General features: G+C 44.7%; 1 protein-coding gene across 2 annotated transcripts; it reads left to right on the top strand.

Annotated features, from left to right (window-relative positions):
* Positions 1-313: 313 nt before the first annotated feature.
* Positions 314-4,783, top strand: ARMCX2 (armadillo repeat containing X-linked 2). 2 transcript variants are annotated; one of them, XM_030306157.1, is made up of 5 exons: positions 314-393; positions 988-1,059; positions 1,601-1,653; positions 1,975-2,051; positions 2,408-4,783. In XM_030306157.1, the coding sequence occupies exon 5, from the start codon at positions 2,537-2,539 to the stop codon at positions 4,364-4,366; it is 1,830 nt and encodes a 609-aa protein (XP_030162017.1). In that variant the 5' UTR covers positions 314-393; positions 988-1,059; positions 1,601-1,653; positions 1,975-2,051; positions 2,408-2,536; the 3' UTR covers positions 4,367-4,783. The 2 variants fall into 2 exon arrangements, with proteins under 2 accessions (XP_030162017.1, XP_030162018.1); XM_030306158.1 differs by lacking the exon at positions 988-1,059 and having other exon boundaries at positions 320-393.
* The last annotated feature ends 8,304 nt before the right edge of the window (positions 4,784-13,087 follow it).

Genomic DNA, 13,087 nt, shown 5'->3' with positions numbered 1-13,087 from the left:
TGTCCATCACCTTCCAAAAAAATGCATCCCATCCCCGGTAACTAGAAAAAGACAAATTCTAACACAGGGAGAAGGGGCTACTTTTGGCCTCCGGGACTACAAAGACAAAAAAAATAATAAAATGAAATGAGTGACAGGACCTGATGTGGTAGGGTGAGGTGGGAGTAGGGCTAAAGGAGGGGCTCATGTTCTTGGTGGGAGTGGAAATTGGGGACCCAAGCTTACTGGCGATGAGACCCTCACGTGACCGGGAGCTGACGTGGGCAAAGGTACTTAAAGCCCTGACAGCCGTCCTCCGTCCTCCTCTGGGTACCAACTCTCTTACGCTGCGCACTGCCGTGCGTTTAACCCAGGCGAGGAGGAGGAGGAGAAAATTCCCCCAGATCCGGGCAGGTGGGTGTGAGGGTGGGCATAGCCTGACACTCCCGAAAGGGGTAGCTCAGAGATGCGGGAGTCTGAGGCCGCGGGTGCCTCTGCCTCAACCGCTCCTGGCCGGCTTTCCAGACCCCCGCGCTCAGTCGCAGCTCATTTTGGTGGGCGGCGGGGAGAGGGGGAGGGGGAAAACCTAAAGACTGGGATATAGCTGCGGAGAATCCGCTCAATTCCTCTCCCAGTCAGTGTTTTTTGGTTTTGTTTTTGACACTCAGGCCCCGCACCCCACATCCCGTCCTATTTTGAGAGGAGGAGGGAAGAGAAATAAACGTGGCATCGCATATAAGGCCAGTAGGGTGGTTGGGCAAGGGTGACCGGAGGGGCACGCAATTTGGAAACAATCCGGCCCGTTCATTCCCATCCTCACTTTACAGATACCTCCCCCAACCACCACTCCCCCTGCCCTCCGCCCGGCAGGCCCCCTGTCATTAGGGGGTGCTGGGAAATGGGTGTGCCAGTCTCTGTGGGGGAGATGGCGGTTTTGGTGCTGTCTGGGCTTCACAGGAGGGGGGACCCTGAGACAATCTGGTACTAAACCACCGTGCTACCCCCCAGGCTGCTTTCCAGACACCTCCAACCCAAACAGCCCTTCACCTCCGTTTATTCAGTCCTGGAAAAGGAGTTCGGGTACGCTGAAGGGAGACGTGGCGGTGGTTATTGGGTAATTTGGGGGGGGGGGGAGGCGGAGCCCAGAACAGAGAAACAGTGGAAAATCACGACCCTCAAATCGAAAGGTCAGACATTGGAGCCCCTGTTCTTCAGGCTAATGCTAGGGCTGGGGCCTGGGGACTGAAGGACGGATGGTCCTAGGAGGAAGACACTAGATTGTTTGGCAGTAATCCCTTATCCCGCGTCCCATCCAGTTTTTGCTGCACCCTCGCCCCGCCCCCTCCTGCTTCGATGCAGAGAAGGGGTGTGGCTGTGTGTCCCGGAGAAATGGCGGACGGGCGGGGAGGGGCAAAAGAAAGGAGGGGTTAAGTGCCTGGGGAGTCTGCGCAGGAGGCGGGGCGGAGAGGTGAGAAGAGTTGAGTGAATTGAGAGGTGGTCGTTCTGGTATGTGAATGCTAAAAGGCAATTATAGGGACTTGTGTCCTGGGTCTCCTCCATCCACCGGCTCTCACTGTCCAGCCTCTGGTGTCTACATTTCTGCCCTTCTTTCTGTCCTTAGGATGAAGCTTTAACTGAACTGAAGGAAAGAGAAACAGCCCTGAGTCTTTGGAGGTCAGTGTGGAGAGTGGGAACGGTCTGGAAACCCCTGGTGTGAACGGGGCAGAAACCAGAGCAGAGAATGGGACGAGAGGCCCCTCCCCCCCCATCTTTTCCCTCTTTACAAGATACCCTTGCCTTGGGCCTGTCCTTTCTGGTGCAAAGAAAGGGGTGTGTCATCTACTTTCTTAATTAATGCTTTGGGTAGGAAGGGTTAGGAAGGGAAAGAGGATCCCTGAGAAGGAAAAACATGGCCTACAGGGGTTCAAATCAAGAAAGGAAATTGAATCCAACTACCAAATGCTCCAAAGCACCCTTTCTGGGATCTCTCTGCAGGTCTGTCTGAATTTGGGGCCCTGCACAAGTACAAGCCTGGTGGAAAAAAGTAAACTCCTCCTGCTTCCAGCAAGTTGGTATGTGTATGAGCAACATCTGGGGACCCTTGGGGTGACTGTGGGAGGATCAGAGCAGAATCTGGGATCTCTACTGTTTTTCCTGCTCTCCACAAGTTTCCTAACGTCCATACTGCCTCTCATCCCTCATTTAGGTGCTAGGAAATTGTGTGTTGGCATTGGGTAGGGCTGGCTAGGGATGAAGGTGTAGAAAACCTTGGACAACCAAGGTCCTGTATCAGCAAACACAGGCCTTGACATCTGTGTCTGGGTACCAGCCCACTCACCAAGCATTATGTTTCCAAGTCCTCTAAGTAGCCTTGTTTAGACATGAAGTTAGCCAAAGCCTTAAGCTTCATTTCTGTCCTTTACCCCAGGTCCTTCTCAACTTGCATCCTGGGTAAAACCCGTGAGACTGAGTGGAAGTGCCTTGCCCAGACGTGCACACATCCCATTTAGGCAAGCCAGCTCCACGCACTGGATCAGGGAATTACTCCAGCTGCACCATGAGCCGAGTTCGAGATGCTGGCTGCGTAGCTGCCGGGATAGTGATTGGGGCTAGTGCCTGGTACTGTGTCTACAAATATGCCAGGGGAAGAAACCAGACAAAAAAGAGACTGGCCAAGCCCAAGACAAGGGCTGTGGCCGGGACTGGAGCCAGGTCTAGAGCTGGACTAAGGGCCGGATTCACAATTGACCTTGGGCCAAGATTCGGCCCTCCCACCCCAGTCCACACTCAGGCTGAGGACAGGGCCCAGGATGAAGCCTCTGCTCTGAACATGGCTGGACCTGAAGGAGTGGCCGCAGCTGTGTCCAATGCTGAGGCTCAGAGTGGGGCAGGAAATCAGGTCCAGGAGGTAGAAGGGACAGGGGTTGGACCTAAAGCTGAACCAGTAGTCAGGGCCACAGCAGCTTCTTCAATGGCACCACCTCCCAGGGAGGCAGAGGCTTCCATGGCTGTAGAGGCCCCCACAATCACAAGGGCTCCCAAACTGCCAGAAGCCCTTGACACAGCAGAGGCTCCCGGGGTGCTGGCAGCACCTCCCAGGGCGCCAGTGATGCCTCCTACGGCACCAGCACCTACTGAGGCTGTGGAGGCTCCTGTAAGGGCAACGCCTACTGCAGCACCAGTGCCTTCTGGGGTAACAGTGCCTACTGGGGCTGCAGAGGCTCCTGGGACTTCAGGATCCCCTAGAATAGCAGCCTACAAGAAAGCGACCCCTGGGGCTCATACAGGCGCAATACCTAAGGCCGGATCAGCCACTGGAGCTGTACCTAAAGGTGGAGGCAAGGGAACCAAGTCTCGGACTGGGGGCAAGGGCAAGGGAAAGAAAAACAAGGTTGAAGTAGACGAATTGGGGCTGGGCTTCCGCCCTGGGGATGGGGCTGCAGCAGCTGCTGCAGCCTCTGCTAATGGAGGACAGGCTTTCCTGGCAGAGATCCCTGATTCTGAGGAAGGGGAGTCTGGGTGGACTGACACAGAGTCAGAGTCAGATTCTGAGCCTGAAACCCAGCAGAGAGGGAGAGGGAGGAGACCTGTTCCCATGCAGAAGCGCCCCTTTCCTTATGAAATAGATGAGATTCTTGGTGTCCGAGACCTCAGGAAAGTCCTTGCTTTGCTTCAAAAATCAGATGATCCTTTTATCCAACAGGTAGCTTTGCTCACTCTGAGCAACAATGCCAACTATTCATGCAATCAAGACACAATTCGCAAATTGGGAGGCCTCCCAATTATTGCAAACATGATCAACAAAACTGATCCCCACATTAAGGAAAAAGCCTTAATGGCCATGAATAACCTGAGTGAGAACTATGAAAATCAGGGCCGACTTCAGGTATACATGAATAAAGTGATGGATGATATCATGGCCTCTAACCTGAACTCAGCAGTACAGGTAGTTGGACTAAAATTTTTAACAAACATGACTATTACCAATGACTACCAGCATCTGCTCGTCAACTCCATTGCAAACTTTTTCCGTTTGTTATCTCAGGGAGGTGGAAAAATCAAGGTTGAAATTTTGAAAATACTTTCGAATTTTGCTGAAAACCCAGATATGTTAAAAAAACTGCTCAGCACCCAAGTGCCATCATCATTTAGTTCTCTTTATAATTCCTATGTGGAATCAGAAATTCTTATTAATGCCCTTACTCTATTTGAGATCATCTATGACAATCTCAGAGCAGAAGTATTCAACTACAGAGAATTCAATAAAGGTTCCCTGTTTTACTTATGTACTACATCTGGAGTGTGTGTTAAGAAAATTCGAGCCTTAGCAGATCACCATGACCTCTTGGTGAAAGTGAAAGTTATAAAACTAGTGGATAAATTCTGATTGGCTATGTGCTGTCAAAAGACTTGAAGAAATTTCTTGGTTTTCCATTCTGGAAGCAATGAAAATTGAAAGTTACTACTTTTCCACTTTTCATTTAGTAAAGGGATCCTTTCAGCTGCCAGTTTTGAATAATGTATCATCCAGAGTGATGTTATCTGTGACAGTCTCCAGCTTTAAGCTGAACCATTTTATGAATACCAAATAAGTAGTCCTCTTGTACTGAAAACACATTTGTGACTTTAATCATGCTGCTTGAATGGAAATATTTTTACTGGTTCCTCTATGTAAATTGACAGTGAACCTGTCCATCAAAAATAGCCTACACTTCTGTCATATGTTTTGTCTTGAATTTATCCACCAAAGACTTCATTTGTGTATCATCAATAAAGTTGTATGTTTTGACTGATGAAAAAAAAATGTTCTCATGTTTGAATTTAAATTCTAGCTGGTGAGATAAAGTACATAAACACAAAAGGATTACTGACAGCACCTGGACATCTGTTCATTGTCAAATATATGCTGTCTGGTTAAATAAAGAAGTTGCTGGAGACCTTTAAGGGGGAAGGGCACACTTAGGCTGAGACCTGAAGGGAGAGCATGAGAAAACACAGAAGGGCATTCAGGTGGGTAAGATGGCCTGAAGAAAGGCATGAGGTGGAAAATCTGTTCTGTGATAAGAAGACAATGAATTTGCCTGAAATGGAAGCTGTGGACGAGAAGGATGAATGAAAAAGGTGGGGAAAGTTTTGAGAAATCCTGAACCCCCACCTGAGATGGAAATATCCCAGAGTTACTGGACATTTTTGACAAAAGGAAAAATAATCTGGTGGCCATGTGCAAAATGTATTGGAGCTAGGATGGGGTTAGGCATAGAGACTGGAAATGAGAACTGTTGTTAGGAAGTTAACATCAACCGAACATGAGAGTGTGAAGGGTGAAATAGGGTGATGATTATAAGAACTGTTAGGGAAGGGTGCCTGTGGCTCAGTCGGTTAAGCGTCCGACTTCAGCTCAGGCCATGATCTCATGGTTCGTGGGTTTGAGTCCCGCGTCGGGCTCTGTGCTGACAGTTCAGAACCTGGAGCCTGCTTTGGATTCTGTGTCTCCTTCTCTCTCTCTCTCTCTCTCTCTCTCTCTCTCTGCCCCTCCCCTGCTCACACTCTGTCTGTCTCTCTCTCTCTTTCTCTCTCTCTCAAAAATAAACATTAAAAAGGGGCACCTGGGTGGCTCAGTCGGTTAAGCATCCAACTTCGGCTCAGGTCAGTATCTCATGGCTTGTGAGTTCAAGCCCCGTGTCAGGTTCTGGGCTGACAGCTCAGAGCCTGGAGACTGCTTCCAATTCTATGTCTCCCTCTCTTTCTGCTCCTTCCATGCTTATGCTCTGTCTCTCTGTCTCAAAAATAAACATTAATTTTTTAAAAAATAAATAAAATAAACATTAAGAATTGTTAGGGAATGGTGGGAATAACAGATGCTTACAAAAAAAAACAAAAACAAAAACAAAAACAAAGTACCAGGATCTGCTGTCTGACTTGACTGTAGGTTGACAAAGAGGGAGAATTGTATGATCTGGTGCAAGTCCTAACAAAGAAAGCCCTCTTTCTTGGGCGGTTCTTGTGATCAAGTAATGCCAAAGTAAGTTATCATTTCTAATGATGAGACAAAACATTGTGACAGAAAGACTCATTGCAAAGAGTGTTTCTTTCCCCTAAGATTAGAGATTTAGCTCTGTCTTCTTTTAGAAGAGGGGTAGTGGTTAGGCCTTTATGGGAACCCCACCCTCACCCTTAAATTCATTAAAGAGCAGATGCATCTTCCTTGCTCTTCTCCCTGGCCCACTGAAGCAATGAACATAGAAAATGGGTCCAGACATTTTTCAAACCCAGCCTGCTTTCCTGACACCTCTCACAAAATCCTCATTTTTTAAGCTTATTTACTTATTTATTTTGAGAGAGAGCGAGAGTGCAAGTGTGAGTGGGGTAGTGGCAGGCAGAGAGGGAGAGAGAAAATCTCAAGCAGGCTCCATGCTCTCAATGCAGAGCTGGGCATGGGGCTCAATGCCATGAACTGTGAGATCATGACCTGAGCCAAAATCAAAAGTCAGGTGCTTAACTGACTAAGCCACCCAGGGGCCTCACAAAATCCTCATTTTTGTACAAGTGTGTGATAACCTGAGGCAAGGATAAAGATAGGGATTCCTGGGAGGGGAATACATAGAAAAGGGGCAGGTGGTTATTATTCACTGGCACAATTTATCTGGAAGGCAATTTGGTAGTCAACATAAGAAGCTATAAAGATAGCAATCTCTATCAAAATAACACCAGCATTCTTCACAGAGCCACAGCAAACAATTCTAAAATTTGTATGGAACCAGAAAGACCTCAAATAGCCAAAGCAATCCTGAAAAACAAAACCAAAGATGGAGGTATCACAATCCTTGACTTCCAGAATTATTACAAAGCTGTAATCATCAAGACAGTATGGTACTGGCACAAAAACGGACACATAGATCAATGGAACAGAATAGAAAACCCATAAATTGACTCATAAACATATGGCCAACTAATCCTTGACAAAGCAGGAAAGAATATCCAATGGAATAAAGATAGTCTCTTCAGCAAATGGTATTGGGAAAACTGGACAGTGACATGCAGAAGAATTAACCTGGACCACTTTCTATTAAATGCACACACACAAAAAAACCCTCAAAATTGATGAAAGACCTAAATGGAAAACAGGAAGCCATCAAAATCCTAGATGGATGAAAGACCTAAATGTAAGACAGGAAGCCACCAAATTCCTAGAGGAGAAAACAAGCAACAACCTCTTTGACATCGGCCGTAGCAACTTCTTTTTTTTTTTATTTTTTTAATGTTTATTTACTTTTGAGACAGAGAGAGACAGAGCATGAACAGGGGAGGGGGAGAGAGAGAGGGAGATACAGATTCCGAAGCAGGCTCCAGGCTCTGAGCTGTCAGCACAGAGCCCCACGTGGGGCTCGAACTCACGGACCGTGAGATCATGACCTGAACCGAAGTTGGATGCTCAACCGACCGAGCCACTCAGGCGCCCCAGCAACTTCTTACTTGACATGTCTCTGGAGGCAAGGGAAACAAAAGCAAAAATGAACTATTGGGACCTCATCAAGATAAAAAGCTTCTGGGGCGCCTGGGTGGCGCAGTCGGTTAGGCGTCCGACTTCAACCAGGTCACGATCTCGCGGTCCGTGAGTTCGAGCCCCGCGTCAGGCTCTGGGCTGATGGCTCAGAGCCTGGAGCCTGTTTCCCATTCTGTGTCTCCCTCTCTCTCTGCCCCTCCCCCGTTCATGCTCTGTCTCTCTCTGTCCCAAAAATAAATAAACGTTGGAAAAAAAAGATAAAAAGCTTCTGCACAGGGAAGGAAACAATCAGCAAAACTAAAAGGCAACCGACAGAATAGGAGAAGATACTTGCAAACAACATATCAGATAAAGGGTTAGTATCCAAAATCTGTAAAGAACTTATCAAATTCAACACCCAAAAAACAAATAATCCAGTGAAGAAATAAATGGGCAAAAGACATGAATAGACACTTTTCCAAAGAAAACTTCCAGATGGCTAACTGACAGATGAAAAGATGCTCAACATCACTCATAAACAGGAAATACAAATCAAAACCACAATGAGATACCACCTCACACCTGTCGGAATAGGTAAAATGAACAACTCAGGCAACAGATGTTGGTGAGGATTCTGAGAAAGAAGACCCTTTTGCACTGCTGGTGGGAATGCGAACTGGTGCAGTCACTCTAGGAAACAGTATGGAGGCTCTTCAAAAAATTGAAAATAGAACTACCCCATGACCTAGCAATTGCACTACTAGGAATTTATACAAAGGACACAGGAGTGCTGATTCAAAGGGGCACATGCACTCCAATGTTTGTAGCAGCACTACCAACAATAGCCAAATTATGGAAAGACCCCAAATTTCCATTAACTGATGAATGGATAAAGAAGATGTGGTATATATATATACAATGGAATATCACTCGACAATCAAAAATAATGAAATCTTGCCATTTGCAACTACGTGGATGGAACTAGAGTGTATTATTCTAAGCAAAATAAGTCAGTCAGAGGACAAATATCATATGATTTCATTCGTATGGGGAATTTAAGAAACACAACAGATGAACATAGGGGAAGGGAAGGAAAAATAAGATAAAAACAGAGAAGGAGGCAAATCATAAGAGACTCTTAAATACTAAGAACAAACTGAGGGTTGCTGGCAGGGTGTTGAGTGGGGGGATGGGCTAAATAGGTGATGGACATTAAGGAGGGCACTTGTTGGGACGAGCACTGGTTATATGTAAGTGATGAATCACTAAATTCTATTCCTGAAATCATTATTAAACTATATGTCAACTTACTTGGATTTAAATAAAAAATAAATAAAATTTAAAAAATAAAAAAATAAAGACACACCTACTTTCAGATAAAGCATTTCACTGTGGAATGTTTTTCTTAAGGAAATAATCAAATAATTTTACACAGAGAAATATACAAGGGATGCCCATTTCAGCACTGTTTCTAAGGGAGAAAAATTAGAAGCAACTTAAATGTCTAACACTATAAAACTGATAAACAGGGATGCCTGGGTGGCTCAGTGTGTTGAGCGTCCAACTTTGGCTCAGGTCATGATCTCATGGTTCATAAGTTCGAGCCCCACATCAGGCTCTGCTCTGGTGGTGTGGAGGCTGCTTTTGATTCTCTCTCTATCCCTCTCTCTCTGCCCCTTCTGCACTTGAGCTCTCTCTCTCTCCCAAAATAAATAAATAAACTAAAAAATATTTTTTAAACTGCTAAACAATAGGCGGTATGTCCACACAGTAAAGTATTATACAATAATCAAAATCCGTGATGTGCTTCTATATTATTGGCATGAAAAGACATTCACCATATTTGAGTCCATGGCATCAGTCTAAAAAGGCTACTGCAACTGAAAGTCAGTGAAAATTCTTGCAGACGTTCATGTCATCTCTGTGTATTTTTACATAGAATTGGAATCATATTTGTACATCAGTGGTTCTCAATATAAACCCCACAAACCATTGCAGGTCCCTGGAACTGTAAGGTCAAAATTATTTTCAAACAATATAACATGTTATTTGCTATTTTCACTAGGTTGACATTTGCACTAATGCTACAAATGCCGTGGTGTATAAAACTGCTGGTGTCTTAGCATAGATCAATGCAGTGCCCCAAACCATACTAGTAGTGATTGACTTTTTACAGACACAGATTTAAAAAAATGCTTTAAATCTAGTTTCATTTTAAAATGTCATGAAGGGGGCACCTGGGTGGCTTCGTCAGTTGAGTGTCTGACTCTTGATTTCGCTTAGGTCATGGTCCCAGGGTCATGGGGTGGAACCCTGTGCTGGACTCCACACTGAGAATGGAGCCTGCTTAAGATTCTCTCTCTCTCTCTCTCTCTCCCTCTCTCTCTCTTTCTCTCTCTCTCTCTTTACCTCTTTCTATCTCCCTCTCTCACTCTCTCCCTCTGCCCCTCTCCCCAGCTCCCACACTCTCTCTCTAAAAATAAAAAACAAAAAATAAATAAATAAAATGTTATGAAGAGAGTCCTTATTTATAATAAAATCATTACTTTTATTAAATCTCAATGCTTGAGTGCATGCCTTTTTAATATTTTGTGATAGAATGGCACATGTGCAAAAAGCACTGCTGCTGCAAAGCTTAAAACAATGGTTGTCTCAAAAAATATATTTGCATGATCATTTAGTTATGCCCTGAATGCACTAGGGGTTTTTTTTTTGTATGCTTTTTTTGTTTTTCTTTATTATGAAATTTATTGTCAAATTGGTTTCCATACAACACCCAGTGCTCATCCAAACAGGTGCCCTCCTCAATATCCATCACCCACCCTCCCTTCCCTCCCACCCCCCATCAACCCTTAGTTTGTTCTCAGTTTTTAAGAGTCTCTTATGCTTTAGCTCCCTCCCTCTCTAACCTTTTTTTTTCTTCCCCTTCCCCATGGACTTCTGTTAAGTTTCTCAGGATCCACACAAGAGTGAAAACATATGGTATCTGTCTTTCTCTCTATGACTTATTTCACTTAGCATAACACTCTCCAGTTCCATCCATGTTGCTACAAAAGGCCATATTTCATTCTTTCTCATTGCCACGTAGTACTCCATTGTGTATATAAACCACAGTTTCTTTATCCATTCATCAGTTGATGGACATTTAGGCTCTTTCCATAATTTGGCTATTGTTGACAGTGCTGCTATAAACATTGGTGTACAAGTGCCCCTGTGCATCAGCACTCCTGTATCCCTCGGGTAAATTCCTAGCAGTGCTATTGCTGGGTCATAGGGTAGGTCTATTTTTAATTTTTCGAGGAACCTCCACGCTGTTTTCCAGCGGGGCTGCACCAGTTTGCATTCCCACCAACAGTGCAAGAGGGTTCCCATTTCACCACATCCTCGCCAGCATCTATAGTCTCCTGATTTGTTCATTTTAGCCACTCTGACTGGCATGAGGTGGTATCTGAGTGTGGTTTTGATTTGTATTTCCCTGATGAAGAGCGACGTTGAGCATCTTTTCATGTGCTTGTTGGTCATCTGGATGTCTTCTTTAAAAATTTTTTTTTTCAACGTTTATTTATTTTTGGGACAGAGAGAGACAGAGCATGAACGGGGGAGGGGCAGAGAGAGAGGGAGACACAGAATCGGAAACAGGCTCCAGGCTCTGAGCCATCAGCCCAGAGCCCGACGCGGGGCTCGAACTCACGGACCGCGAGATCGTGACCTGGCTGAAGTCGGACGCTTAACCGACTGCGCCACCCAGGCGCCCCTGGATGTCTTCTTTAGAGAAGTGTCTATTCATGTTTTCTGCCCATTTCTTCATTGGATTATTTGTTTTTTGGGTGTGGAGTTTGGTGAGCTCTTTATAGATTTTGGATACTAGCCCTTTGTCTGATATGTCATTTGCAAATATCTTTTCCCATTCCGTTGGTTGCCTTTTAGTTTTGTTGATTGTTTCCTTTGCTGTGCAGAAGCTTTTTATCTTCATGAGGTCCCAATAGTTCATTTTTGCTTTAAATTCCCTTGCCTTTGGGGATATGTCAAGTAAGAAATTGCTGCAGCTGAGGTCAGAGAGGTTGTTTCCTGCTTTCTCCTCTAGGGTTTGGATTGTTTCCTGTCTCACATTCAGGTCCTTTATCCATTTTGAGTTTGTTTTGGTGAATGGTGTAAGAGAGTGGTCTAGTTTCATCCTTCTGCATGTTGCTGTCCAGTTCTCCCAGCACCATTTGTTAAGGAGACTGTCTTTTTTCCATTGGATATTCTGGTGTTTGTTTGTTTGTTTGTTTGTTTTTATGGAGTGCCATTTCTACTTGAAAGAATAGTAGAAAAACTGGTTTTTCAGACTTGGGTATTGGGCAGACATTTTCTTGAAAATGAATGTGTGAACGTTCAAAGTAAACATTGACTGTATTTGTCACCAACAATAATACTTGAGCTTTCAAGCAAAATCAGAATTTTGCAAAACTTGCATCCACAATCATAGCCTAAGGATTTTCTTTTTTTTTTTCAACGTTTATTTATTTTTGGGACAGAGAGAGACAGAGCATGAACGGGGGAGGGGCAGAGAGAGAGGGAGACACAGAATCGGAAACAGGCTCCAGGCTCTGAGCAGTCAGCACAGAGCCCGACGCGGGGCTCGAACTCACGGACCGCGAGATCGTGACCTGGCTGAAGTCGGGCGCTTAACCGACTGCGCCACCCAGGCGCCCCAGCCTAAGGATTTTCTGAAGCAATCTGTGGTGATAATGAAAAAGGCTAAAGGCTTTTTTTCTCCTTGGAGGAGAAATGATGGAGGATCCAGAGCCTAATGTTGATCTTCCTCGGTTTTACTATGACCATTGTAATTCATATAACATCAAACCCATGGCCATTTAATAAAGAATACCATTGCTGTAGTAACAAGGTGACCCTGGGTAAGGCTAGACCCAAGATTGTTTGAGCCCTTAGTAAGGAGTATCTGAAAAGATGTCAATCTGGAACTGTAATGTCTTCTCCTGGGTGAGGTAGAGGTGGTGTTTGAGCTCATATACTGAGGATAGATGCATCAGCATCTCTTGGTTCAATTCCAACTATTAGGGTAGTCCACCCAGCTTCCTTTACTCTAGCAGTGGAAACTTCAATCCACTTCAGATGAAATGTATTCTGGCACAGAGAAATGTAAATCTGGCCTTATGAATGAGCTAAGAATCACACAATAGGCAAATATTTCATTTCCTGAAGTCTCAGTTTTTGTGTCTTAAATCACATTACATGTGAAAGATCAACAGCATAGCCCAGGTGTGGCTGAGACATAAGAATAGTTATTTGAAAAGATTTAACTTTACAGGAAATGTACTGTTCTATTATTCCTAAAATATGACTGTTGAAACATTCTTTAGACATTCTGTACTATAGTTTTTACTTTTTACATTGTGTGTCCAGAGCATGGGTGAAATGGAACAATTCTTACAACCATGTTTGCACTGAATAGTGCTTCCTTGCTTTAATTTATTGGTCTGGGTAAACAATCGGATTATGAAGTGATCATGTTCTTTTTCTTCAATAATATGAACAGATAAATGCAAAGACTGAGAACACAGGGCTGTTGTTTTAGTCGCCAAGCACAAGGCTGAAGTGATACAAACTGCTGCTATTGGAATC

Source organism: Lynx canadensis, chromosome X (genome assembly GCF_007474595.2).
Source record: "Lynx canadensis isolate LIC74 chromosome X, mLynCan4.pri.v2, whole genome shotgun sequence".
In the NCBI taxonomy this organism is placed as follows: domain Eukaryota; kingdom Metazoa; phylum Chordata; class Mammalia; order Carnivora; family Felidae; genus Lynx; species Lynx canadensis.
The sequence above is the reverse complement of the archived record's forward strand: the minus strand, read 5'-3'. Positions and strand labels throughout refer to the sequence as shown.

Coding starts and splice junctions, on each gene's coding strand:
- ARMCX2 (XM_030306157.1), top strand. CDS start 2,537: ATGAGCCGAGTTCGAGATGCTGGCTGCGTAGCTGCCGGGATAGTGATT.